At 35.0% G+C, this 27,829-nt stretch overlaps 1 protein-coding gene across 7 annotated transcripts; it reads left to right on the forward strand.

Moving 5' to 3' along the window:
- The first annotated feature begins 778 nt into the window (after nucleotides 1–778).
- itih3b.2 (inter-alpha-trypsin inhibitor heavy chain 3b, tandem duplicate 2) lies at nucleotides 779–27,001 on the forward strand. Of its 7 annotated transcripts, none has more exons than XM_056467992.1 (26): nucleotides 779–882; nucleotides 2,724–2,887; nucleotides 4,043–4,147; nucleotides 4,232–4,394; nucleotides 4,472–4,582; nucleotides 4,673–4,801; nucleotides 6,547–6,663; nucleotides 6,784–6,952; nucleotides 8,491–8,601; nucleotides 11,069–11,250; nucleotides 11,332–11,511; nucleotides 13,350–13,477; nucleotides 13,547–13,719; nucleotides 15,202–15,240; nucleotides 18,489–18,611; nucleotides 18,700–18,729; nucleotides 18,928–18,945; nucleotides 19,268–19,300; nucleotides 19,606–19,623; nucleotides 21,742–21,762; nucleotides 22,129–22,197; nucleotides 22,279–22,380; nucleotides 22,475–22,649; nucleotides 23,938–24,086; nucleotides 26,595–26,679; nucleotides 26,766–27,001. In XM_056467992.1, exons 1-26 carry the CDS (start codon nucleotides 805–807, stop codon nucleotides 26,878–26,880), a joined length of 2,787 nt encoding a protein of 928 aa, XP_056323967.1. In that variant the 5' UTR covers nucleotides 779–804; the 3' UTR covers nucleotides 26,881–27,001. The 7 variants fall into 7 exon arrangements, with proteins under 7 accessions (XP_056323967.1, XP_056323968.1, XP_056323969.1 ...); XM_056467993.1 differs by having other exon boundaries at nucleotides 19,286–19,300; XM_056467994.1 differs by lacking the exon at nucleotides 19,606–19,623.
- The last annotated feature ends 828 nt before the right edge of the window (nucleotides 27,002–27,829 follow it).

A 27,829-nucleotide genomic window follows, 5' to 3' on the forward strand; every position in this document is an offset into this window, starting at 1 on the left:
TTTAGTCAATTGGTGATGTTTTTTCCTCGCCACAGTCACCACTGGCTTGCTTGGTTTGGGACTTGTGGAGCTGCGAATTGGTGGATTTGCTCTTCAGTGTTTGGACTTTCAGCAGTGAAAATTAAACCACACTGAACTGAACTAAACTGAACTTCAACTCTGAAAACTGGAGAGAAAAAGTTTCAATTTACTATAGTCTTCTATGTTAAGCTGCTTTGACACAATTAACATTGTAAAGCGCTATAGAAATGAAGATGAATTGAATTTTATTTCTGCTAGAATAAAAGTTTTTAATATTTTTTTAAACCATTTAAATGTCAATATAATTAGCCCCCTTAAGCAATATTTTTTTCTGAATGTCTACAGAACAAAACCATCATAATACAATGATTGCCTAACTTGCCTAATTAACCTAGTTAAGCCTTTAAATGTCACTTTAAGCTGAATAGAAATATCTTGAAAACTATCTAGTCTAATATTATTTACTGTCATCATGGCATAGATAAAATAAATCAGTTATTAGAAATGAGTTATTAAAACTATTATGTTTAGAAATGTGCTGAAAAAATCTTCTCTCCATTAAACAGAAATTGGGGGAAAAATATACAGGGGGCTAATAATTCTGACTTCAACTGTACATGTTTTTTTAAAGCATGTCCCATTATTGATTTCTGTGGGGTTCAAGAGACTCTGATTGTAAACAGAGGGGGAGTTTTCTTTTTCGGGTCAATAACAGCCAATAGAATGACGTGGACATGAGTTTAAAAGCAGTGTGTGTTTTGAGTTGTGTTTTCTGCGCAAGTCATGATGGATCGAGTTGCTTTCAGACTGATTCTCTTTGGTGTTTTTCTCATCTCAGCTACTTCAGCTCCTGTTGAGAAGGTGAGGATCAAATCTTACTTAAGATGCAAAAGTGATTGATTAAAAGTAGAAGTATATCAGTTTTTAAATGACAAAAGATTTACATTTCTTAAAAATCCTTTTTAGAATGTTTTATTTAATTCTTCAGTAAAGGTATTTTTTTAATATAACTTCGCATTGTGCTAAAATTGATTGTTAAGAAATATATATTTAGCAGCAAATCAGAAAAAAAGATTTCTGAATGATCATGTGACATTGAAATATGAAGAAATCCAATGGAAGAATCTAAAAATCCAGCATTGCATCATAAGAAAGCATCCATTTTTAATGATATTGCACATGATGGTGTGCACAGAACAATAGGAACTATATAAAATAGCATACTGACAACGCAAAAAATGTAGCAGACAACCATATATTGTATATATATATATATATTTATAATCATTATTTGTTTAATTTAATATTGACCTCACTTAATGAGAATTGTGGGCACAATGTTTACAGCACAAGAGTATTCTTGTATAATTTTATTGATCACCACTTGGAGATCATCCTCCATGTTCAGTCGTTGGTTTTATTTTTAATGTATGTGAGTGCCATAAAGGTGTCAAAATTTAACAACATACCGTAAAATCAATCCGCTGCAACTAATGCTATTGCTATGATGCTAATCTAGAATAATAACCCAAGGGGTCGCAATCCAATGGAAAAAAAGGAATTGAAAGGCTGATGGCTTTTTATTTGCATGTTTTTTTATGTAACTATTAAATATGAAGTATATTAAATATGTTATAAATTAAAAACTTATCTTCTGTAGGTTGTGGGTAAAATATGGTCATTCTAATAGTTTATTAATATATATGAGATATTTGGAAATCACCAAGCGACCCCCCCCCCCCCCCCCCCCCCTCATTGTCTCCTGACACCCAAGGGGTCCCAACTCCCACTTTGAGAACCACTGCTTTAATCAACCAGTGGTTTATTTATTTATTTGTTGTTTTATTTATTATTTATTTATTTATTTATTTATTTATTTTTGACAGGAAATGACACAGGCTTCTCCCAAAAAATAATAAGACGATGTACAAGCTGCATCATAGTGGGACTAAATAAAGTAAAAGTTTTCAAATAAAAGTTTTGATTTACATTTGAACAAAAATTTTAGGTCAGAATTTGCCTAGGATATGAATAATAATATGCTTGACTATATATAATTTGAACGTTTCAGTGATACTTCACAAAATGTCTTGTATGTTCAATAAAATATTAGCAGTGCATCATATTTTTACATTTAATATGATTTAGCTTGTGGTATAATCAGTCTTGGTCACACTTTATTTTGATGGTCTATTTGTTGAATTTAAGTTACATCTGCACCTACACGCCACCTAATTCTCATTAAATTATAAGTAGACTGTTAGGTTGGGGTTAGGGTTAGTGTAAGTTGACATGTACTTGCAATGTTTCTTATAGTCAGTTAAATGTCTGTTGAAGGAGCAGTATCAGCAGATATTAAGCAGAGAGTCTACTAAAACAAAATAAAGAGTTACCTCAGTCTTTGTTCAATCATTTGCTCTGTATCCTGTCAAAATACCACAGTAATTAAATTTTTGTTGTCAATAATACCATGATTGATGGAAAAAAGTTGTCTCGGTTAACAAACGGAGCTATCTATTGCTCAACAGTTTACACTGATGTACTCATCAAAGCTTATTTGCCTTTTAGTCCAAAGGCCTGTTATTTTCAAGCTGTAAATATTTGAGCAGTCCCACACAAAATAGGAGTAAACATGCACCAGCCAATCACTCTCTGTTTCAGCATGAGCATGCTTTAATATGTACTGTTTGATGTTTTTACAGAAACAAAATGTGGATATTTACAGTTTCTATATTAACTCCACGGTGTCCAGTCGCTACGCCATAACAATCATCACAAGTCGTGTGGCAAATAAACTGAGTGAACCTCAAGAGATCCAGTTTGAGGTCAAGATTCCCAAGAATGCCTTCATCAGCAAGTTCAGAATGTGGGTAAACATGAGTACTGTTTTATACTGTAGAGAAAAAGAGATGTTGTTTACAGTAGGTAGTGGGCGTCATGTTTGGTCAATCTGATAATGTAAGGCAAGGCAAGTTTATTCTTATAGAACATTTCATACAAAAAGGTAATTCAAAGTGCTTCACATAATCAAGAATAACAGAAAAAAAGTATTAGAAAATAAAAGCAATTTTAATATTCTGAATGTAACTGGGAACCAATGTAAAGACCTGAGGTCAGATGTGATGTGCTCTGATTTTCTGGTTCACATTGCAACATTATTGAGCATGTCTGGGGTAAGATGGAGGAGGCATTGAAGATAAATCCAAAGAATCTTGATGAACTCTGGGAGTCCTGCAAGAACGCTTTCTTTGCCATTCCAGATGACTTTATTAATCAGTGATTTGAGTCATTGCAGAGATGTATGGGTGCAGTCGTCCAAGCTCATGGGAGTCATACACACTATTCTGTTTCCACTGCACCATGACTTTATATTCTATACTGTACATTATTTCTCTTAAGTGACAAGACTTTTGTCTAAGCAAAGTCAGACATTACTGTCATAATGAAACAATTAAAAATCAAGGCATGATCATATTTTATTTTAGTAAAATAAGCAAAATCTAGAGGCCTTTGCCTTTCACATAAGCCACTTCTGATACCAAATGATCAACTAGAAGTCAAGTTAATATTTGTTGTTCCTAAAACTTGGATAGGCAACAAGACTTTTGTCAAGTAGTGTATATTGATGAATTTTTACACACTGAGAAAGTTCTTTTGAGAACCAAGAATGGTTCTCCTAAGGCATTACTGCAAATAAAACCTATTATATTATTAAATATTATATTTTTGTGACTGTATTACAGGGATAGTTAATCCAAAATGAAAACTGACTCTCCCTCAGGTGCTTCCAAACCTTTATTCTGTTGAACACAAAATAAATTGAAGAAAGCTGAAAACTTTGAAATCAATTGTAAGAAATGAACTACTAAGTTATTGGTTTCCAAAATGTTTTCTTTTGTGTTCAACAGAAGAAAGAAACAGGTTTAAATCAAGTGAAGGAAGAGTAAATGATGACAGATTTTTCATGTCTGGGTGACCTATACCTTTAAGTATGATTGACATTGTCTCATTTTCTCCACAGGACCATAGAGGGGAAGACATATGATGGAGTTGTGAAGAAAAAAGAGCAAGCTCAGGAGCAGTACAATAAAGCAGTGTCTCGAGGAGAAAGTGCTGGATTGATCAAGTACTAGGTTTTTTTTAACACAAGTGAGCCTAACATCCATTTTTAACATGGTTAGAAATGTCTTGGGGTTCATTTCTATTTCAGATCTGTTGGACGGACTTTAGAGGACTTTAAAACATCAGTGACAGTGGCTGCAAACAGTAAAGTAACCTTTGAGTTGACCTACGAGGAACTTTTAAAGCGCCGTCTTGGCAAATATGAGCTGCTCATCAACGCCCAACCAATGCAGCCAGTGAGGGACTTCAAGGTATGAAACAAAACAAAAAAAGAATGAATAAATAAAGTATTTAAATTAACAATTACATGATATTTGTCTCACATTAGATAGACGTGCACATTCAAGAGAATCCAGGAATTTCCTTCTTGGAGGTGAAAGGAGATCTGAACACCGGAGATCTGGCCAGCGCTGTCAAAACCACCAGAGCAGATAAAGATGTAAGAATTTGTAAGCAGAGGTCAAATCGCTGGTATAAAGTTCTGTTTACAATTCATAGCATCACCAGATGACCAAAACATTTATTTTAGGCGTGGGTGACCTTCTACCCCACTGAAGACCAACAGACCAAGTGTGCAAACTGTGCCGAAAATGGGCTGAATGGAGATTTGATTATAACATATGACGTCAACAGAGGAAATCCTAAAGGAGAAGTCCAGGTATGTTATTCACTAGCATAAATCTCCTAAATCACATTAGGGAGAGTGAAAATATAAAAGGATTTTAGGTAACGCCTTACAATAACAGTACATGAATAATAATGTGTTAATATGTAACTAAACATTACTTTATTATGAACTAATGATCAGTTAGGGTGTGCTACTCATGCATGTGCTAATCATGTATTAACTTTACCTACAATACGAGTTCATGTGTGAATAACGACTACCTTAATTATTTGTTAGAACATGATTGTTTGTTAATTAATGTATTAGTTACTACATTAGTTTATGCTTAATTTAACCATCATGAACTCATATGTTAATGTATAATAATATCATGACTTACATCATAAATAACCCATTCTCAACTACTCATAAACTCCTTATGCACGTCCGTCTAGTGCGTTTACACTGAAAACCAATAGAAAAGTGTTCTGTCAACATGAGTAGGGATGAGTTAATGGTGATGTGCCCCCTTCAAGTAAAGTCATGACATAATTATACATTAACAGCTCATGTTGATTACATTTATCTTAAACTTAAATGTTAATTCATACATTAACTAACAACATGAACTAAGAAGTAATTATTGTAGCTGTTATTCACTCTTGTGACTTGTGTTGTAGTCAAAGTTAGTTCATGATTAGCGCACACTGTAACTCATTATTAATTCATAATAAAGTCATGTTTAGTTTACATATTAATACATCATTATTCATGTGCTGTTATTGTCAAGTGTTACCAGAATTTACAGCTGTGAAAATTATTGTACATTCTCTGGATGAACTAGGTATGTATTTAAGTGAAAAGTTGATATTTGTTTTATTCTAGATAAGTCTAGTAACTTTTCTTGCAACTTTCAATTTGTGTGTGTGTGTGAGTGTGTGTGTACGTTGTGTTGCTGAGGTTGTGGGAAACATACGTGGCTCATGAATCACATAGTATGAAGTATTTTGTTCATGTAAAATGAAGATTGTCTGTGAAAGTCTGTACAGAAAGTCTGTACAGTATAAAAATAAGTATGTCTATTGGAAGTCCCCATAAAGATAGTTGTACAAGTGTGTGTGTATGTACAGAAAATTGATTGAAACAAAAAAAATGTTCATTTGTTGTGATTTAAGTGGCGGGACAGTGGCTCAGTGGTTAGCACTGTTGCCTCACAGCAAGAAGGTCGCTGGTTCAAGTCCCGACTGGGCCAGTTGGCGTTTCTGTGTGGAGTTTGCATGTTCTCCCCATGTTCGCATGGGTTTGCTCTGTGTGCTCCGGTTTAGCTACAGTCCAAAGACATGAAGTATAGGTGAATTGGGTAAACAAAATTGGCCTTAGTGTATGAGGGCGTGAATGTGAGAGTGTATGGGTGTTTCCCAGTACTGACTTGCAGCTGGAAGGGCATGCGCTGCATTAAACATATGCTGGAATAGTAGGTGGTTCATTCCGCTGTAGTGACCCCTGATAAATAAAGGACTAAGCCAAAGCAATATAAATGAATGAATGTTGGGATTTAAAACCAGGGTTATTTTGTTCAAATATTGATTTATTAACCATTCGGAGGTTATAATAAGTTGTGTTGTCTGAAAATGTATATAAAATGCCTGAAGAAATTTCCATTCTAAATTTAGAGAAAATATAATCAGGTTTTTATTGATATTCAAATATAATTTGTATTTCCAGAGGAAATTTGAATTTGCTGTAGAAGTTGCAGTTAATAAAAGTACATGATATTCACTATTCTTTTCTCTCAGATATCGAATGGCTACTTCGTCCACTACTTTGCACCTTCTGATGTTCCACGTATTCCCAAAAATGTGGTGTTTATCATTGACCGGAGTGGCTCAATGCACGGCAGAAAAATGCATCAGGTAAATGAACACATTTCAGCCACATCAACCAAAGAACCTTTTAATGAACTCTTGCATCCTTAAATGCGAGTATGCAATCATAACTTCCACATTCTAACAAAAGCATATGGGTTTTGTCAGACTCGTTTGGCGCTGTTGAAGATTTTGAGCGATCTAGATGAGGATGACCACTTTGGATTGATCACCTTTGACAGTGAAATTGACTTTTGGAAACGGGAACTCCTTCAAGCTACCAAGGCAAACCTGGAGAATGCAAAATCTTTTGTGAAAAAGATCCAAGATAGAGGAGGTGAGCTGCTAAAGTTAAACAAGGAGAAATTAAGTTGTACCTCTTAATCGCTGCAGTTCCATTACCCTTCAAATTGCTAAAAATTAATTTACGGATTTAAAATATGCGAAACATCAATATTTCACTAAAACATACTTGGAAACATTTTTTTCTATGTTTTCGGGTCACTTGGTGTACAGAAAACAAATCACATAATTATTTTTTTAAGACAGATGACAAAGCCAGTTCCTGGAGAGCCGCAGCTCTGCACAGTTTAGTTCCAACCCTGCTTCAACACACTTACCTGTAGGTTTCAAACAAGCCTGAAGGGCTCAATTGGTTTGATCTGGTGTGTTTAATTAGAGTTAAAGCTAAACTGTGCAGAGCTGCAGCCCTCCAGCAACTAGATTTGACACCTATGTTTTAAGATGTACAGTCATGGCCAAAATTGTTGACAACCCTGATATTTTTCCATAAAATCAAGTATTTCTCACAGAAAAGTATTGCATTAACACATGTTTTGCTATACACATGTTTATTTTCTTTGTGTGTATTGGAACAAAACAAAAAAGGGTGCAAAAAAAAATTTTATTTGACATTTGTGCCAAAAATGGGCTACAAATTATTGGCACCTTTTTAAAATTGTGGATAAATTAGATTGTTTCAAGCATATGATGCTCCTTTAAACTCACCAGGGGCAAGTAACAGGTGTAGGCAATGTAAAAATCACATCTGAAAGCAGATAAAACGGAGAGAAGTTCACTTAGGCTTTGCGTTATGTGTCTGTGTGTGCCACACTAAGCATGGACAACAGAAAGGGGAGAAGAGAACTGTCTGAGGACAGTTTCCATAATTGTGGAAAAATATCAACAATCTGAAGGTTACAAGTCAATCTCTGGAGATCTAGATCCAAACAAAGGGAATAAACATGTATAGCAAAACATGTTAATGCAATACTTTTCTGTGAGAAATACTTGATTTTCTGAAAAACAATATCAGGGGGGCCAACATTTTTTGGCCATGACTGTAACTACGCAATTATTTGTAGAAACTGTCTACCTTGGGATGACTCTGAAAGAATATCTGTTCTTCTGGAACTTTGTATTATAATATTTGAGAAACAAATCACATGTGACTGCTCTTAAATATTAACATAAATGAGCATGAAATAATGAAAGTAGCTGTTTTTATATAGAACATTTTGAAGGATGTAAACAATATCAATAGTCTTATTTCCTGTTTTAAATTTTTAATTTCCATAGCTTCAAAGAATCCAAAAAGGTCCACAAATGGATAAATAATGTTATGATAGCTGTTTTAATGTTTAAGTTATGATTGAATTGCCTTTTTTTTTTACAGTTGGGAAATAGGACACGATCTATGAACATCTGTCATGATTTTTAAAATGACATTTACGTTTTAGTTGCATAACATTGGATAATGGAAACGTTTTAATTTGGATTTTTTTCTATCAACATATAGAACATTTTAAAAATCTTTGCTCAAACCTGTAATGGAAACCACTTCACTGACACTACTATGTTTTTATGTCCCTTTAGCCACAAACATAAATGCTGCTGTTTTAGCAGGAGTGGACATGATCAATCGAAACCCACGAAAGGGAACAGCCTCCATCCTGATCCTGTTGACTGATGGAGATCCCACTTCAGGCACAGATTCACACTGACAAACACAAGCTCAAAGCTTTTTACTGTAGCACTACTCAGATAGCATAAGTACAGTGCATCCAGAAAGTATTCATAGCGCTTCACTTTTTCCACATTTCTTTTATGTTACAGCCTTATTCCAAAATGGATTAATAAATTTATTTCCTCAAAATTCTACACACAATACCCCATAATGACAATGTGAAAACAGATTTCTTGAAATTGTGACAAATTTATTAAAAATAAAAAAACCTGAAAAAATCACATGTACATCAGTATTCACAGCCTTTGACGTGAAGTTTCAAATTAAGCTCAGGTACATTCTGTTTCCACTGATCATTCTTGAGATGTTTCAGCAGCTTAATTGGAGTTCACCTGTGGTAAATTTAGTTGATTGGACATGATTTGAATAGGCATACAGCGGTCTATATAAGGTCCCAGGGTTGACAGTGCATGTCAAAGCACAAACCAAGCATGAAGACAAAGGAATTGTCTGTAGACCTCTGCTGCTCTGAAAGTTCCAATGAGCACCGTGGCCTCCATCATCCGTAAGAAGAAGATGTTTGGAACCACCAGGACTCTTCCTAGAGCTGGCCAGCCATCTAAGCTGAGTGATCGGGGAGAAAGGCCTTAGTCAGGGAAGAGATCAATAACCCGATGGTCACTCTGTCTATACCTTACAGAAGGACAACCATCTGTGCAGCAATCCACCAATCAGGCCTGTATGGTAGAGTGGCCAGACGGCACATAGTAGCTCAACTGGAATTTGCCATGGACAAGGAATTTGGAAGGACTCTCAGACTATAAGAAACTAAATTCTCTGGTCTGATGAGACTAAAATTAAACTATTTGGAGTAAATGCCAAGCGTTGCGCTTGGAGAAAACCAGGCACTGCGTATCACTACACTAATACCATCCCTACAGTGAAGCATGGTGGTGGTAGCATCGTACTATGGGGATGTTTTTCAGCAACAGGAACTGGAAGACTAGTAAGGATAGAGGGAAAGATGAATGCAGCAATGTACAGAGACATCCTGAATGAAAACCTGCTTTAGAGTGCTCTTGACCTCAGACTGCGTCAAAAGTGTCACAGGAGCAGTTTTTGCAGTTTTTGTTATTGCGAATCCACCAGAGGCCGCTGTGTATGCTTTTTGAGATCTCAAATTTCTCTCGCGAGTGCCATTCGTGCCTGTTGTTCTTGTGTAAATCCACCAGACGCCACTGTTTACTGACTGACTGACCAACCGACCAATCTCCCCACCCCCACCTTCCCTTAACCCAACTGATAGTGTTTTCAAAAGCAATCCAATATATATATATATATATATATATATATATATATATATATATATATATATATATATATATATATATATATATATATATACCTCTCGCTACATAATTTGTGATCAGGGTATTCATGCATAGAAAAACTATAATATTGATTACATACAGTAATATTCCCCTATGCCATGGGTATGCTGAATGCTTGATTCTGCTTGATTTACTTACCATTTTAAAGTATGCAATTACTATATTTTAATACAAAAAATATATAGAATATTTCCAGATGAACACTAAAGTAGTTCCAGACATGTTTTGACAACATCACTGTATGATTTCAGGTATTTCACAGATAAATCAGTCAAAAATATAATCAAAACATAACAGAGGGGTTTTGATGAGATGTGTAAGAATCTAGTTTGACACACAAGAGCAGTTTGAAGACAAAAACCTGACAAATGTCTTGAAATACAACATCTAAACAGTGTTTTTAGGTGTGGTTACTGAAGTATAAGTGAAAGAATTGACCCTGGTCCATTGAGTTAATCGAAAATTCATTCATCCTTCGGATTAGTCCCATATTTATCAGGGGTCGCCACAGCGGAATGAACCGCCAACTATTCCAGCATATGTTTTACACAGCGGAAGCCCTTCCAGCCCCAACCCAGTAATAGGAAACACCTATACACTCTCACATTCACACATACACTCACTATGGCCAATTTAATTCATTCAATTCACCTATAGCGCATTTCTTTGGATTGTGGGGAAAACTGGAGCACCTGGAGGAAACCCACACGAACACAGGGAGAACATGCAAACTCCACACAGAAATACTAACTGGCCAAGCTGGGACTCGAACCAGCGACCTTCTTGCTGTGAGGTGACAGTGCTAACCACTCAGCCACCGTGCCGCCCTTAAAATGGAACATATTTACTAAAATTTACTTCAATGGACCGGAGTCAATTATTTCTTACTGTACCTATTCCAATCTAATTAGCAGGCCTATGCTTAGACCTAATTAAAGTAGTTGTATTACCAGTGAATCATAATCAAGACCAATTTAGTTCCTGTGTTTGTGTGTTGGAGACAAAGTTAAGAAATACCATATTGTGCCCACTGCTTTCAGATTACTCATAATAATGATATTCATACATATAGTGATATACATTTTCTTTTTAACAGGTGAAACCAACATAGAGAAGATAATGGCTAATGTGAAGGAGGCAATTGGGTCAAAGTTTCCCCTCTATTGTCTTGGTTTTGGATACGATGTTAATTTTGACTTCCTGACAAAGATGTCACTGGAAAATAGTGGAGTTGCTCGCAGGATTTATGAGGATTCAGATGCTGATCTACAGCTTCAGGTGGACTATAGAGAATCAGCTGAGAATTCATCCTGTTTGTAGTGTATGTAAATCCTTTATTTTGGTTTGTTTGTTTTGAAGGGCTTCTATGATGAAGTTGCCGTCCCTCTCCTCACTGATATTCAGCTTAAATACCCAGGAGGGACAAACCTTACCAAGTCCAGCTTTGGCCTGTACTTCAACGGCTCTGAGATTGTGGTGTCAGGACAAATTACAGACAACAATGTGGAGAGTTTCACAACTGAAGTCATCGCAGTTTCAGTAAGATCCTCGTCATCTCGTTAAAGCTGCAGTACACTTAAAAATGTGAAACGTCTATATCTTTCAGTCAAAGTACATCTTTATATTGGATTAAATGGAAACATTAAGGTTTCTCATTTTAAATAGTTTAATTCAATTTACCTTAAAGCAAAAACTAACCCCCTTTGTAATCTTAAAAACATTTGTTTTTCTCAAAGTAGTATTTTTACTTTAAACCAGCAGGTTGGCCCAAAGCAAAATTCTACGTGAAGTTTTATAAACTAATTTCGAGAGGAGCATATGATATGAGTGATCGCGGCTGGTTTCTTATCTGCGATCATCGATAAACCAATCAGATTAATTTTGCCCATTTCACCTTACTTCCCTTATCTTCGTTTTTGAAGAATCTTCCCAAAAACCCCATCCGCCAATATACATATAAATATAAATACAGTTAAAGTCAGAATTATTAGCCCCACTGAATTATTAGCCCCCTGTTTATTTTTTTCCCCATTTTCTGTTTAACAGAGATTTTTTTTCAACACATTTCTAAACATAATAGTTTTAATAACTCATTTCTAATTTTATCTTTGCCATGATGACAGTAAATAATATTTGACTAGATATTTTCCAAGACACTTCTATACAGGTTAAAGTGACATTTAAAGGCTTAACTAGGTTAATTAGGTTAACTAGGCAGGTTAGGGTAATTAGGCAAGTTATTGTATAATGATGGTTTGTTCTGTAGACTATCGAAACAAATGTAGCTGAAAGGGGCTAATAATTTTGACCTTAAAATGATTTTTAAAAATTAAAAACTGCTTTTATTTTAGCGGAAATAAAACAAATAAGACTTTCTCCAGAAGTAAAAATATTATCAGACCTACTGTGAAAATTTCTTTGCTCTGTTAAACATCATTTGGGAAATATTTAAAAAACAAAAAGACTTCAACTGTATATATAGTAAGCAATATATTTACTTTGTGTGAATGACATTTTTATAATAAATATTTTCAACTAAATTTTAAAGTTTGAGCAAAAGTTAAATCATGCTTTGAGGAAAAAACTACAAATTTTAGCTGTAAGAAACTATTTTTTCAAGTTGGTTCAAAGTATATATTTTATTTCAGTGTAGAATGCATTGATATATTGATTTTAAATTGATATCTCCATAGATGTCATGTGGCTTAGTTCGTAATTCAAATATTCTCCAGAAAAAAAGCCTATGTAGAACCTTAGAATTTACGCCCATGAAAGAAAGGTCTTATTTGACCATATTTGGAATGGTCATGAATATTAATGAGCTCGTTCCATTACCCATCACCAGTTTTAAAATACGCCTGATGGAAACACTCACACATACACACAAATACAGTGTGATGTACTCTGAAATACACATGTGCAAAATAATCATACTTAACCTGTAATACATGTCGCATGGTGTTTTGTTTGCATGGTATTTGTTGTCAAACTGAGGTTAAGTAAAAGGTCATTTTGTCAGCATGTGTTACCACACATAACAGTTTACAAGCTTTTAAGTGACATTGTTTTGCAGCTGAAATAATTATTCAGTCAATAGCTTTTACTGTTTGTTTCAACATTCCTTATATTTTTCATTTATGATTTCGATTTTTGATTACATTTATGATTTATTAGCTACCATTAATTATAGGCTGTTTTTACCAGCAACAAATTTTAGAAGCAATGAAATACGAAACAAGGAATTACTTTTTAAAGTAAGTCTGGACAAAAAAATAAAGCTAAAATATGGCACAGTCCCTGGAAAAGCGAGAGTCCAAAATTGAACGTAATATGCTAATTACAACATTTCTGATTAAACAATATTTATTTCTGAGCAGAAAGCCAATAATGTAATGTATCAAGACACTGTGGTGATGAAAGACGCCAGTGACGTCAAACCAGAGAATGAAGATTTCTTGCAGCGACTCTGGGCCTACCTTACAGTGAAGCAGCTCCTGGAAAGACAGTACGTTTATAACAATCACATAAAAATTCTTTGTTTAAGATGCACACTGAGGACATCTTTCTGTCTTAGGGTGCTTCTCAAAGGACAAGAGCAAGAGGATGAAAAGAAAGAAGCTCTTAAACTCTCTCTGACATACCAGTTTGTCACTCCTCTTACCTCTATGGTTGTTACTAAGCCACAGGAAGGTGAAGTGGATGTTGCAGACAAACCCAAAGAGGGTGGAGAATCGCCCAGACATCCAAGTGAGAAGTTACTGTATATGAACACATTCAGGCCTTAATACAACTAAATACACTCTTAATATTGTAATAATGGTGCCAGGAGGAAGCTGAAAGGGGTTTAAATCTCCCTTATCAAAATTTCCATATGATAAAACATCAAAAGTATCACATAAAACTGGTGGGATAATTGTGTAGTACTACCTTTTTCACGACAGGATTTGGTTGTAATATATTATATTGCCGGTGTTGGGTAAGTTACTTCAAAATAGTAATTAATTACTAGTTACATCATTAGAATTTTATTTAAATTGTTTGAAAAGTAACTCAATAAGTTACTCAATAAGTTATTTAATTACTTGAATCAACAATAAGATTCAGTGCATTAATGCACCACATATAAATCTCCATGCCACATAGACAATAGAAATTAAACTTGATGACGATTTAAATCAGAGCCAAAGCGGATATTTTAGCTTTATTAAAAGAACGTAACACTTTAAGAATTATAAACATTACATGTATCAAAACACAAAACATTTCCAAGCAATGATACTATATTTTATTCATTCAATCATTTTTCTTCGGACTAGTCACTTATTTATCGGTGGTCGCCACAGATCTTTTGACCGTCAAAAGACCGCTAACCGTCTCATCTCCCATTCCCTTTAAGAGCCAGTTGAGTCACGCCATGGCGCATTTGCTAATAACATGTCGGAACTTGTAAGTGGAAAAACTGAACGCTTCAATAGCGAGATAAAGAGGATAAAGAACGAGCCTCCTCCATTCGGCCTCTTTACTTTCTCTTTATACTTACATGGATAAGGAAATGGTCTTGTACTCTTTCCTCTAAAGACATCAATTAGCCTACATAATTAATTTTGTTTGTTAAGCATAAAGATTTGTTTCTAAATTCATTTCTAATTTCCAGCAAACGAATAAATGAACAAAAACAAAGTGTGCTCAAAAAAACTGAGTAATATCCAAACACACGTCCTATTCTTATGGCCCATGTGGTGATGCCGACGTCTCCAAAACCGACAGGGACAAATCTAAACTCGTTTTTATTAAACAAATATAAATTTGCATATAATAAAAAATACTACATTTCTTTGTGGAGTTTGCATGTTCTCCCCGTGTTGGCGTGGGTTTCCTCCGGGTGCTCCGGTTTTCTCCAGAAGGCCATCCACTGCGTAAAACAAATGCTGGATAAGTTGTTGGTTCATTCTGCTTTGTACCACTGATAAATAAGGGACAAAGCCCAAGGAAAATGAATGAATGAATGAATGAACGTAGCACAGCCCAAATGTAAAGTTTAAAACAAATTAAGCTTCGTAGGTTTTCAATACATCTAATAAAATAAAACTTTGCACCTCCTACAAGCGTACTGATATACTCACTATGAAGTTCTTTGTTGTTCTTCACGTTAGATGTAAAAATACATTTGATTTTAAATACTACAAATTTAATTGACATAAACAATTTTATCTGTGTTTTTATAATTAGCAACTCGTCACCGTCTGGTACCTTATGGTCCAAGTGGAAGTAAGTATAAAATGATAAAACTAAACCTATTGCAGTGAATGTGAAGTAGAGTTTGCTTTTATGTATTTCAGATTGGAGTAGAATAGCTAATTAAAACTAAAATAGTAATAACTTCATATATATATATATATATATATATATATATATATATATATATATATATATATATATATATATATATATATATATATATATATATATATATATATATATATATATAAATAAAAAATAAATATTGTTATATTGTTAAATTATATTGTTTTTGGATTTTGAGATGAAAATATCTGAAAACTCACCACTATATACATTTCTGGAGAGCGGCAAATATGTCTCTGGAGGCACGTTTTTTTTTTATTTTCACGTTTTTTGTTTTCGCGAATCCACCAGAAGCCTCTGTGTACGATTTTTCAGATTTCAAATTCCCTCTGTGAGTGCCATTTGGACATGTTGTTCTCACGTAAATCCACCAGAGGCCGCTATCGACTGACTGACTGACTGACTGATTCAATTCAGTTCATCTTTATTTCTATAGTGCTTTTACAATGTAGATTGTTTCACAGCAGCTTCACATAGAAGATTAAAGTGAATTGAAAAAGTGTCAGTTTAGTTTTCAGAGGTTAAGTTCAGTTCAGTTCAGTGTGGTTTAATATTCACTGCTGAGAGTCCAAACACTGGAGAGCAAATGCTTTGATGCGCAGCTCTACAAGCCCCGAACCATGTGGCGACCTCGAGAGTAGGGTTGGGTACCGAAACCTGGTGCCATTATAGCACCGGTACCTTTTTAACCGGTATGTACCGGATCAAATTAGCATATGAATTTAGGTGCCTAATTTCAGTGCCACTGGTGCTGCGACAAGGACTAAAGAAGCATCAAGGGGTGCAACAAAGGCACACATAGGTACGCATTGTTACACCATCTCTAAACATTTAATTTTAAACAACTTTGAGGAATACGGACAGGCGGGGTCAGGCTTTTGTTCTTGTTGCTTAGGGAACGGATGCACACAACGCATGTAGGCAGTCCAGCCCATTCGATGAGCAAGAGTGACTCTCTTCAGATCAACACGCAAATTTCCTTAAACTAAGTGCTCTAAAGTGTATTTAGCAAGGATTCTGACACAGCAATGTGCGCACTTATAATAATATAGGAAGTCCTCGGCTATGCAGAGACCATTATTAATGAGAAATCTAGTGTATAGAGTTTTGCGTTAGGAAGTGCAGTATTGAATTTACAAACAGTTGGCAAGTACCAAAGAACAGATAACACTTTGATCAAATGTAGTTTTCAGGCACAGTCAGTGTGTAACATTTTACTTGTTATTTTGCAAGACAGCTGTATTCAAACAAAGTCCCTTTAAGTATTTTATAGTCTTTATTCAGATTAAAGTGTAATTTAAAGACTTAATCAGTCAACTACGAAAGTTGAAATTAGTCAAATTATTTTGTAACTGATTTGTTGTGTATTTCAAATATACATATATATATATATATATATATATATATATATATATATATATATATATATATATATATATATATATATAATTTTTAATAAAAAAAAATGCTTTTACTCAAGAAATATACAATAAGAAATAGGACTTATTATGACTCCAGAATAATTATTTTTATTAGGAAACTCTGTGAAAATGTTCAGAAACTTTATTTTAAATGAATGGGAGGGCAAAATAAATTGACTTCAACTGTAGGCCTATCTGTCAAAGTTTACACGTGCAACAATGTGCCTTGATGTACTTGCATGTTAGAAATGTGTTATCCTAGACCAGTACAAAGTTACTTGTCAAATAAATGAACAAGGAAGATTATTTTGAGTTTAAGTTATTTAATTATTTTGTCTTATTATTTAATTATTGTCTTCAGATTAATTCAGATTAAGGCAAATCATTAGATTACTGATAACCATGTAAACATAGTCACAAGCCCCAACCCTAGAGTTCAGTATTTTGATGACAGCCTTTCCACAGGTTAGAAGAAATCTAATGTATTTTCATAATGCAAATATAAAATATGAATTAATGTTTACTTTAACTTTAATTATATTGTTCTATTAAAATTATTTTTTTTAAAGATTTTGTCAAATAAAAGATTTTTCAAGAGTCATCCACCATAATTTTGTGGCTTAAAGGTATCGGTTCAGGCACCGTTTTGGCACCGGTACCGTTTTAAAAGTATCGATTAAGCACCAGTATCGAAATAATTCCAAACGATACCCAACCCTACTCGAGAGAAACCAGGCTCAGATGGGCACGACCATTTCACCTATGGTCAAACAACTTGTGCAGAGCTGCAGTCTAGGCGCCGGAGGCTTGAGAACGCTGGACGTCAGCAAAGACTCGTCTGTCCCTGGAGTCTCACAGGAATCAAACGCATGCTCTCTACTCCTTCATGACCACCACAGCAGCTGCTCTGGACTGACTAACCAACTGACCAATTTAACCCACTCATTCCCTTCCCTAAACCCAACCGACAGCATTTTGATAAAAAGCAATGCAGAAAAAGAAAAGCCCTCGTCAGATTTTTACCACGTTTTCAGATTTTACCACATTCTCACCCTGTTATTTACTTTAGTTTTTGTCTTACCTGCTTTCTGGAATCGTTTTTGGCCAGACTCGAACCCCGTCGACACGGTCAACCCCTCTCTGTGTCTCAAGTCTGCCGTCGTATGCTGCAAGACACTGTACAAACAGCTAACTGTGGCAAAGCTGCCCACACGGAGGTAAACGGTCAGCTGCTAGTGCGAAAAGGAACGGCGTCATACCGCGAACGGTGTACTTATGGCTACATAATTCGTGCTCTCCAGAAATGTATATAGTGGTACGTTTTCCGATAATGAGCCTATGATGCGAAAAACATATAGGTTTATAGTCCATATAGTCCAGCATAAGCTATCAAAAAACATCATTTTAATTAATTAATTAATTTATTTATTTTCAAAATTACAAAACAATACAATTTATAACATGCATTTAGAATAGATAGTCAACTTTACACAGCTGAATTAAGGTGGCCTTAAAGCAGGTCTGTGTCAGCTCAGAATTCAGTGTAAAGACTATACATACATGCCACATTAAACGGTCACTGTAAAGGCATATATTGGTGAGCTTATGCCACTTCAGGTTTGGTTTCTGTGCTGTCCTTCCTGTGTAAAGATGCTTATCAACATTTTTTCTTTTGCATGAATCAGCTGCATTGCATCTGCATTCATTTGTTTTATTTGTTTAATAAAACAGCACCGGGATTTAGTCACTACCACTTTTTCTCTAATTCTCAACCTGGTATGTCTGGTCAACCTGGTCTGCCTGGTCCACCCGGTCCACCTGGTCCACCAGCTCCACCTGGTGCAGGACGTCTTGGTATGCACACACATATTGAAAGAAAACTAATTAATAGACCTATATTCTACTGTATGCTATGATTACGTGACAAAAATACTTTTTTCAGGTGGATCATATCTCAGGCATTTCCATCAAGGTAATGGCTTCATGTGTTTTCTGTTCTGGTTTGCCATCAGCTATTTTAAAACCAATAAACAGCAGCAGTTATGTACATATCATAAGTCCCTTGTCTAATTAACAATTATTATTTGAGTGTAAACACTTACACTTGCTAAGTAATGTAAAATAAAACCTTTTATTGTCTTTAAAATGACTAAACTTTCATCTTTTCTAGCTTCTATTGTTCCTGATGGTATGTATTTCAATTTTATAATAATAATAATAATAAAAATAATAATAATAATAATAATAATTCAGTGTCAGCCTAAAGAAAAAAGCTGTTTGACTTTTGGTGATTTCTTGAAAGTGTGTTTATAAATTTTTTTAATGTTTAATTTTTGTTAATTTTCTTTATTATTATCTAAATCAATAGTAGTCAAAATGAAAATATTAAATAAGGCATAATGTATTAAAAATTTAAAATGTTTTGAAATAAATTCTGATCTGGAAAAGAAATGATGGAAATGAAGTGCTAATTATATAAAAATGAAATTCTTTTTGTCTTTATAATCTAGACACTTTTTCTTTTCTAGCTTTTGACTATGATGGTACGTATGATGTTGCTGTAATAATATCAATGACCATAATAGCCTGAAGTCAGCTGTTGTTTGATTTTCAGTGACAACCTCACAATATTTAATGAGAATGTGTTTATAATAACATTCGCAACGCTTTGTTGTTAATTTGCTTAATGTCAAAATCAATAGTAGTCAAACTGAAAAAAATCAAATAAGGCATATATAAGCATAAATCAACCACACTGTTTGAAATTTTAATCTTGAAAAGAAAATGATTCAAATGAAACACTGTGAAAGTCATCTTGTGTTTATAATGTCTAAACTTTTTTTTCTAGATTTTGTTGGGACCAATGGTGTGTATGACACTGTTGCTGTAATAATAATAATAATAATAATAATAACAACAACAACAACAACAACAACAACAACAATAATAACAACAATAGAGCAGAAGAAATATGACATCACTTTGTAGGCTAATCAGTTGATAGCATAAAACTGGTTCCCTCGATAATATCCCTATAGGATTTTCCCATGGGCTTTTCGAAGATTGCAAATAATAAGCTCTGTGTTCAAACGCTGTTTATTACACTTACACGTTTTGTCCAGCCGGATAATCCTCACACGAAATACAACTTTTATTACTTTTGGATCTTAAATGCAAACGAAAGAACTGAAAAGCTAACATTAGGCTATAAACAAACTACAGTGTCTTTGGGGCGCTCGTCTGTGGTGTCAGCACCGCCCTGCTACGGACAACTTTTCAAGCTTATTTTTAGAAATATGGTCCATGACAACGATTTACTCTCTTGGTGTATATATTATAATCCACGCTATATATTATAAACAAATAAATACGCAAAAACAAATAGACGTACGTGCCTTTTGGATAGTTTTTTAAGTGGGAAATACGTTTGGTTTTGCTTTACAGTTGTTGTAAAACTGTATGCCTATATGTGCCTAAATAGTATTATCATAAGCCATATTTAAATAGGTGTATCGCTCGCGTGAACACAGCCTGCTTACCTTAGTAATAGACGACAGAAATGAGGCACAAGGGACACATCTGTATGCCTGCAAGTTCCATCATTGACACAGAACAACATTCAATATTCTTTTTTTGTCACGAAGTACAGCGAAAAGCATCCCATACAGTCACATATGCTATACAATTTAAGGAGGAGTGTAAATATTGCAGTTATGACAGACTTAAATGTGTTCAGATGAAGAAGAAAAAAACGATGATCACGTTAAAATGACTTGATATGAATTTTACATACTTATTCACACGTTTGCAGTACTGAGAGCAGGAAAGAGACAGGCTGCACTGGTAAGCTGTATCTCCATAATAAATTTTAATTAAAATAAATAATCAACAAATTAATCTGTCTTGACAGTATTTACAAGTGAATGCATTATCTACACACAATATGAATTCCCAATTAGAAAAATACTACAAACTATAAAACACTATTCATGAAAATACTTAAATAACAGACAAATCCAAATGCCCAACGCAAGCGAGTTGTGTTTCAGACCAGTTCAGCTCGATGACGTATAATGTCTCCGACAACGCCTGTAGTCCCATTTAGCAACTTGATAGCAACCGTCTTTTTAAAAAAACGTATACAATTAAAAAAATCAAGAGTGTGATGTAACTCAGTGTTTCCCAACCCTGTTCCTGAAGGCACACCAACAGTCCACATTTTCAACCTCTCCCTAATCAAACACACCTGAATCATCTTATCATAACATCAGAAGAGACTCCAACACCTGAAATGAATGGGTCAGATAATGGAGACATCCAAAATATGTACTGTTGTTGTGCCTCCAGGAACAGGGTTGGGAAACACTGATGTAACTGATGTGTTTTATGTCATAGAATAAAACGTGAAAGTATCTTGAGTTTGTGTTAGCCACGAACATTATTTAGGCGATTTAACCGGAATCCCATTAAAATTCCCCATTGACTGCTAAACAGAACTGCTAAAATGCTAACTCGCTTCCTGGTTTTTGCTAACAAATTGACGTCATAGTTCCTCCACTCTATTCAATTTCAGCCTGAAATCAGCTCTTGTTTGACATTCAGTGACAAAACCCCACAATATTTCTTGATAATGTGTTTATAATTGCACTTACAATGCTTTATTTTTAAAATTACTTTATTAATATAAAAACCAATAGTAATGAAATGGAAAAAAATCTGCGAAGTTTGAAAAGAAAATGATTGAAATGTAACACTAGTTTTGTCAAAGTAATTATTGTGGAAATTTAGGAAGTAATCAATGTGTTTTTAATACCGCAAAACTAATTTAGTTCACCTTAATTACTGATGACTGCATGCTGTATAACCTATTTCAAAATGAGTGCTTTGCTCAGTCGCTGTACTGTTTTTACTCAACTGTATTATAAAAAGCCTGGCTTTTACATTTTTTTTAATAACCAACCAACAAACCCCTCCTCTTTTTTAGACCAGGTAATGAGATCTGCTGGTAAGTAGACTTGTTTCAGTTAAATATACTAACTGTGGGGATAGTTCACTATTTACTCACCCTCAATTGGTTCCAAGCCATTATTAATTTCTTTACTCTGTTGAACACATAAGAAGATATTTTGAAGAAAGCTGAAAGCCTGTAACCATCGATTTCCATAGTAGGACACGCAATTACTATGGAAGTCAATGGTTACAGGTTTCCAGAATTTTCAAAATGTCCTCTTTTGTGTTCAACAGATGAAAGAAACTCATAAAGGAAATTGAAACAATGAAATAATGAGTAAATGATGACAGAATTTAACATTTTCGGATGAACTACCCCTTTAAGTCTCATTTAAATGGTTAAACTCTCTCTTGGCCTTAGTGGTATTGCCCACACATATGCCAAGGAGAACTTTGCCAAAGGCTACAAGTCTTGCTGATATTGTGCCAGGTATGTAAACATCTCTCAAATAAACCTATTTATTATGCCATTTTAAAAAACACGATTCTGCATTTGATTGTTTTCCAACAGTTCATAATCGGTTCCTACTTCCTGCTGTTGGTCAGTCTAAGCCGCTTTGTTTTGACATTCCTGTTCCAAACAAACTCAAACTCTTAGAGGATTCAGCTTCAGGTTATTACTACACATTTACTCTATAATGCATGCATTTATGATTTGCTATCATTTGGATTTTGCATATTTACTGTGTCGGTTTACTGATTTGTAGAGTTCTCTATGAATGGAGAATCCACACATAGCCACAATGGATTCCATAGGATCGCTTTACATTACAAATCAAACTATGAGCTGGTAATAGACAAAAGGTCTATTAAATATAGCGACGGCCAGAATAATTCTGAGTTCTTATGGGACCAGGGACCGACCCAACACAGCATAGAAGGGTAAATGTTTTGTCTTTCTTCTTAATTTTCTTCTTAATATGCAATTACTTGAATTAAAGCAAAATAAACTCTTTAGTAACCATTTGGAAGGTGTTATTTTTATATAGTGAAGACTAAGCAGATTTTTTTTATAATTATCATGCATTCATAAGATTTTCTTCTGAATAATTTCTTCATTTAATTTTTGTTCATAACACCAAGGTTAATGCGGTTTTGTTTTTAAAATAGATATTATTTTGATTTAAATTTGCTGTAAATTTCAGTTCAGTTTTAGTTTGTTTCTTTTAAGGACGTAGAATTAGCATGGATGGAGGTGACGTGTCCCCACCAATATCCACTGATTATTGAAATGTCAATTATTTCAATTGATGGGGGGGCTATATCTTCATATATAAATATATGACAGGAAAGCATGGACTATTAAAATTCTAATAAAATACTGCTGAAAATGTATGCTGTTTGTATTAGTGCAGCCAAAATTGTTTCAAATATAAAATGAAACAGACAAAAATATCTATAAAGATGTTCAAGAGTTAAAGCTGAAAAGTATTATACATTTTTGTTTATTTTTTAGGCAGTTAATTAAACATTATAATAAGCATTAATGCTGTCTTTTCATACAGTGTAAATCACAATAGTAAATGTACAGTTGAAGTCAGAATTATTAGCCCTCCTGTATATTTTTCCCCAATTTCTGTTTATCAGAAAGAAGATTTTTTTTTAACACATTTCTAAACATAATAGTTTTAATAACTCATTTCTAATAACTTATTTCTTTTATCTTTGCCATGATGACAGTAAATAATATTTGACTAGATATTTTTCAAGACACTAGCTTAAAGGGACATTTAAAGGCTTAACTAGGTTAATTAGGCAAGTGAGGGCAATTAGGCAAGTCAATGCATAACAGTGTTTTGTTCTGTAGACAATCAAAAAATATATAGATTAAAGGGGCTAATGATATTGAATTGTTTTATTTTAAATTAAAAAACTGCTTTTATTCTAGCTGAAATAAAACAAATAAGACTTTTTCTAGAAGAAAAAATTATAGAGGAAATATACCTGTGATGTGAAATATACCTGTGATGTGAAATATACCTTTGAAAAATACCTTGCTCTGTTAAACATCATTTGGGAAATATTTCAAAAACAAACCAAAAAAATTCACAGGAGGGTGAATAATTGTGACTTCAACTCTACAAATCAAACTTTGTTTTACTAAATTGTTTGTGATATAGTCCTTAATCTTTGAAGCAAAATTCACTCCTCAGTTTTTGTCTGTTAACAGTGCGTCTATGATTCTCCGGAACAATGAGCTGGACATTACCGTAGGAATTATCCGTATTGTGGTTCTTCTTCACAAGATAAATGGTCAGGTGTTTCTGTGGCCTGCTGTTCGGCAACAACCAAAAGACATCGTTTTGGCAGGCATTTTAGGTATGAGAGCTTCCTCCTAATTATTTATTATTAATGCACTATTATGCTATCTTAAATCTTTCTTTATACATGGTTTTACATCAATCTCAGGTCCAAAACACTTCAATTATCTTGTAATAATCATTGTAGCATTAGCTGTTTTCGCACTGTATCTGAATTGGTTGGTTTAAGGAGCCTGTCTATTTAAGCTCCTCTTTTCCAACAGCCTGCTATATTCTGATTTGTGAGCACTTCCTCAGCACTTGTAAATAAAGTAAAACAGTACAGTAAAAATGCTGTCGGTTTGACCATGTTAAATATAGCAGTATTGCGCAGAATCCAACCCTCGTTCAGAAAACGTAGTCCCGCAGACGTTTCTGGAGACTGTGAATTATGTAGCCTGAGGTACGTATGGCTGCATTTCATTTTTTAAGCGAACGCTACGGGGCGGTACGACGTCGTTCCTTTTCGCACTTACCTGACCGCTTACCTCCGTGTGGAGGGCTTTCCCACCACAACCAGTTTGTCTGGTTAGCTCATCGTGTACGTCGGCGTACTTGAGACGCAGAGAGGAGCTGACCATGACGACCGGGTTCGAGTCCGGGGAAGAGCGGTTCAAGAAATCAGGTAAGACAAAACAGAATCCAAAAAATAAAGTGAACAAGTTTATAACAGGGTGAGAATGTGGCAAAATTAAAAAACGGGGTAAAGGAATCAGACGAGGACTTTTCTTTTCCTGGATGGCTTTTGTAAATCGTTGGTTGGGTTTAGGGAAGTAAGCAGGCGGGTGGGTCAGATGTGGCTGAATGATTCCAGCCCAAAAACTGTCAAAAAAACGCTGAAAACCAAAAAGCGGCGCCCAACAATCAGTAGACTGCAATAACCTGTCTTGAGGTTGGGGAGGGGTGGGGGAGGGGGGAGTAATTGAGAAGTTGTGTCGGGGAGGGAGATCACAAGCGCTTCTACACTGTTCTAAGCGTTTGTATGACCTCTTTGGGAGGTCAAAACCGGCTTATGTCATTTTTTACCCTCAAAAATAAATTCAAAACCGCCCAATCTGGCAACACTGCGGCGAGAGATGCGAAAAAGCGCACACAACCGCCTCTCGCGAATTCGTGAAAACAAAAACTGCAAAAATACGTTGCCTACCTCCTGGGACATATTTTGCAGTCTCCAGAAACCTCCACAGGACTACGTTTTCATAATGAGCCATGGGTTGGCAGAATCTGTGTGTTACTGGCTTACATCAAACAACCATCTCTAAGCAAAAAGAAAAGGTTCAGCATGGAAAATATTGTTCAACTATTGTTCAACTATATTGTTTGGCGTAATTCCCATTTTTTGAGTTCACATTTATGGCAGAAAGCCTAATGAAGAAAATGATTGACTCAGGGTGCTTTCACACTAGCACTTTTGGTCCAGGTTCATTTGTCGTCAGAGTTCTGTTTTGTGTGTGTTTGTGTGTGTGTGAACAATGTCTTCTGAACTCGGGTGTGCACCCGTGAACCGTACCTGAGTCCGTCTGAAAGAGGTGGTCCGGAGTACAGTTCGCAGGAAATCTGGTCCGGTTCAATTCTGATATAAATGCAATTTTGCCAAACAGAAGTGAACCACCAGCTGTACAACAAAATTTGGTTTTCATATGTCTGTGAATCACGTACCTTGTTGACAAGTAAATTTAAATTTTAAACTAATTTCGAGAGGAGCATGTGCTCATGATTGACCCAGCTGGTCGACATTGGCTAATCATGATCCTCCAATCAAAGGATCCCAAGTCACTATATATATCCTCATTTCCTCTCTACAACTATCTTCATCTGGAAGAAACCCCCCTCCTCCCCTTCTTCCACCTTTATCCAGAATGGGCGGCACGGTGGCCCAGTGACTAGCACTGTTGCCTCACAGCAAGAATACCAATGGCGTTGGGTCTTCACTGGGCCATCTGGTGTTCTTGTGCGGAGTTTGCATGTTCTCCCCGTGTCCGCGTGGGTTTCCCCAGGGTTCCCTGGTTTCCATCCAAATGTGCTCTATATTATAGATAAAATAAGCCTAAATCTTTTTTCTAATGTCTTACTCTCAGGAAGGTTACCTTGGCCTCAGCAGCGGGGGAGTTTCAGATCGACCTGAGCTCAGTCTCCCCTCGCCCTGTGAAAGGAGGGAGCCCTGGGCTCGAGGATACCTTGAGCTCAGGGCTCTCTCCCGGGACAGCACGCCAAACAAGCTATGTATAAATCGTGAGCTAAGTGTGAACTCTTGAAGCAGGACTTTGTCTTTTCCAAAAACTACTTCTGGAGACATTGCGTGATGTTCTGAACCTTATAATATTTTTGTGGCAGATAGAAGCAGATGGTTCTCTGTATGTCACCAAAACCAAAAGATTCAGTAAAAGCAGAACGACTGCAGAATGATATTTGTATGTCTTTCCATTTTGGCGCCTTGGCTTTCGTGGCTGTGACTGATCATTGACTGATATAATGTTCTGTTATTGTTCTGTAATTATTAAATCCCAAACACTGTGAATATTTGAAGGGAAATCTGATGCTTCATATGATGAGATTCAAGGATCACACCCGCCGACTCTGAAGATAAATGACAAGGAAGTGAAGGCATACTTGTAAGTGATGAAACGTACACGCTGCTGCTGTTTTCTTATATATTAAATGTATATAAGAATATATGAATGTCTATGAATGTCTGCAGGGAGGATGTCAAAGACTACAGGCTTCCTTCAGTTCCGGTTATCAGATGTTGGCTGGTCTCATTTGAGGCTGTGATGGAGGGGGATGTTTCTGATTTCACTGTCACTAAGCTGTAGAGTTCAATGAAAGATCACGACAGAGCAGAAAGACAATTGTTAGAACCGGAGAGTCCTACCCTTTGTTTGATGTGCACTTTGGGATTGCAATTTGATCAAATAAATATTCCTTTTCATTAAACTCTGATGTCAAACTATGATAAAACAAATCTTCAAAATTGTCTACCCCATATCTATCTGCAATTACACACACACACACACACACACACACACACACACACACACACACACACACACACACACACACACACACACACACACACACACACACACACACACACACACACAGTTGAAGTCAGAATAATTAGCCAGAATTAATAATTATTAATTTTTTTTTTCTTTTTTTTTTTTTTATATTTCCCAAATAATGTTTAACAGAGCAAGGAAATTTTCACAGTATGTCTGATAATATTTTTTCTTCTGGTGAAAGTCTTATTTGTTTTATTTCGGCTAGAATAAAAGCAGTTTTAAATTTTTTTTAAACCATTTTAAGGTCAATATTATTAGCCCCTTTAAGCTATATATTTTTTTCGATAGTCTACAGAACAAACCATCATTATACAATGACTTGCCTAATTACCCTAACCTGCCTAGTTAACCTAATTAACCTAGTTAAGCCTAAGTGTCTTGAAAAATATCTAGTCAAATATTATTTACTGTCATCATGGCAAAGATAAAATAAATCAGTTATTAGAAATGAGTTATTAAAACTATTATGTTTAGAAATGTGTTGAAAAAAATCTTCTCCCCGTTTAACAGAAATTGGGGGCTATATATATATATATATATATATATATATATATATATATATATATATATATATAGCCCCCTGAATTATTAGCCCCTTGTTTATTATTTTTTTCCCCAATTTCATGCGGCTTTATCATTATTCTAAGAAAATAAATAAATAACAACAACAGAAACTACACTGTCACTATATTGTCTATTA

This window comes from Danio aesculapii, chromosome 11, assembly GCF_903798145.1.
Source record: "Danio aesculapii chromosome 11, fDanAes4.1, whole genome shotgun sequence".
Classification (NCBI taxonomy): Eukaryota; Metazoa; Chordata; class Actinopteri; order Cypriniformes; family Danionidae; genus Danio; species Danio aesculapii.

What these genes read in the sequence shown, in the direction of transcription:
- itih3b.2 (XM_056467992.1), top strand. Translation starts at nt 805, where the DNA reads ATGATGGATCGAGTTGCTTTCAGACTGATTCTCTTTGGTGTTTTTCTC. An exon ending in TGATGGAGATCCCACTTCAG is followed by an intron (nt 8,602 to 11,068) that starts GCACAGATTCAC and finishes TCTTTTTAACAG; the next exon opens with GTGAAACCAACATAGAGAAG. An exon ending in ATGCTGATCTACAGCTTCAG is followed by an intron (nt 11,251 to 11,331) that starts GTGGACTATAGA and finishes TTTGTTTTGAAG; the next exon opens with GGCTTCTATGATGAAGTTGC.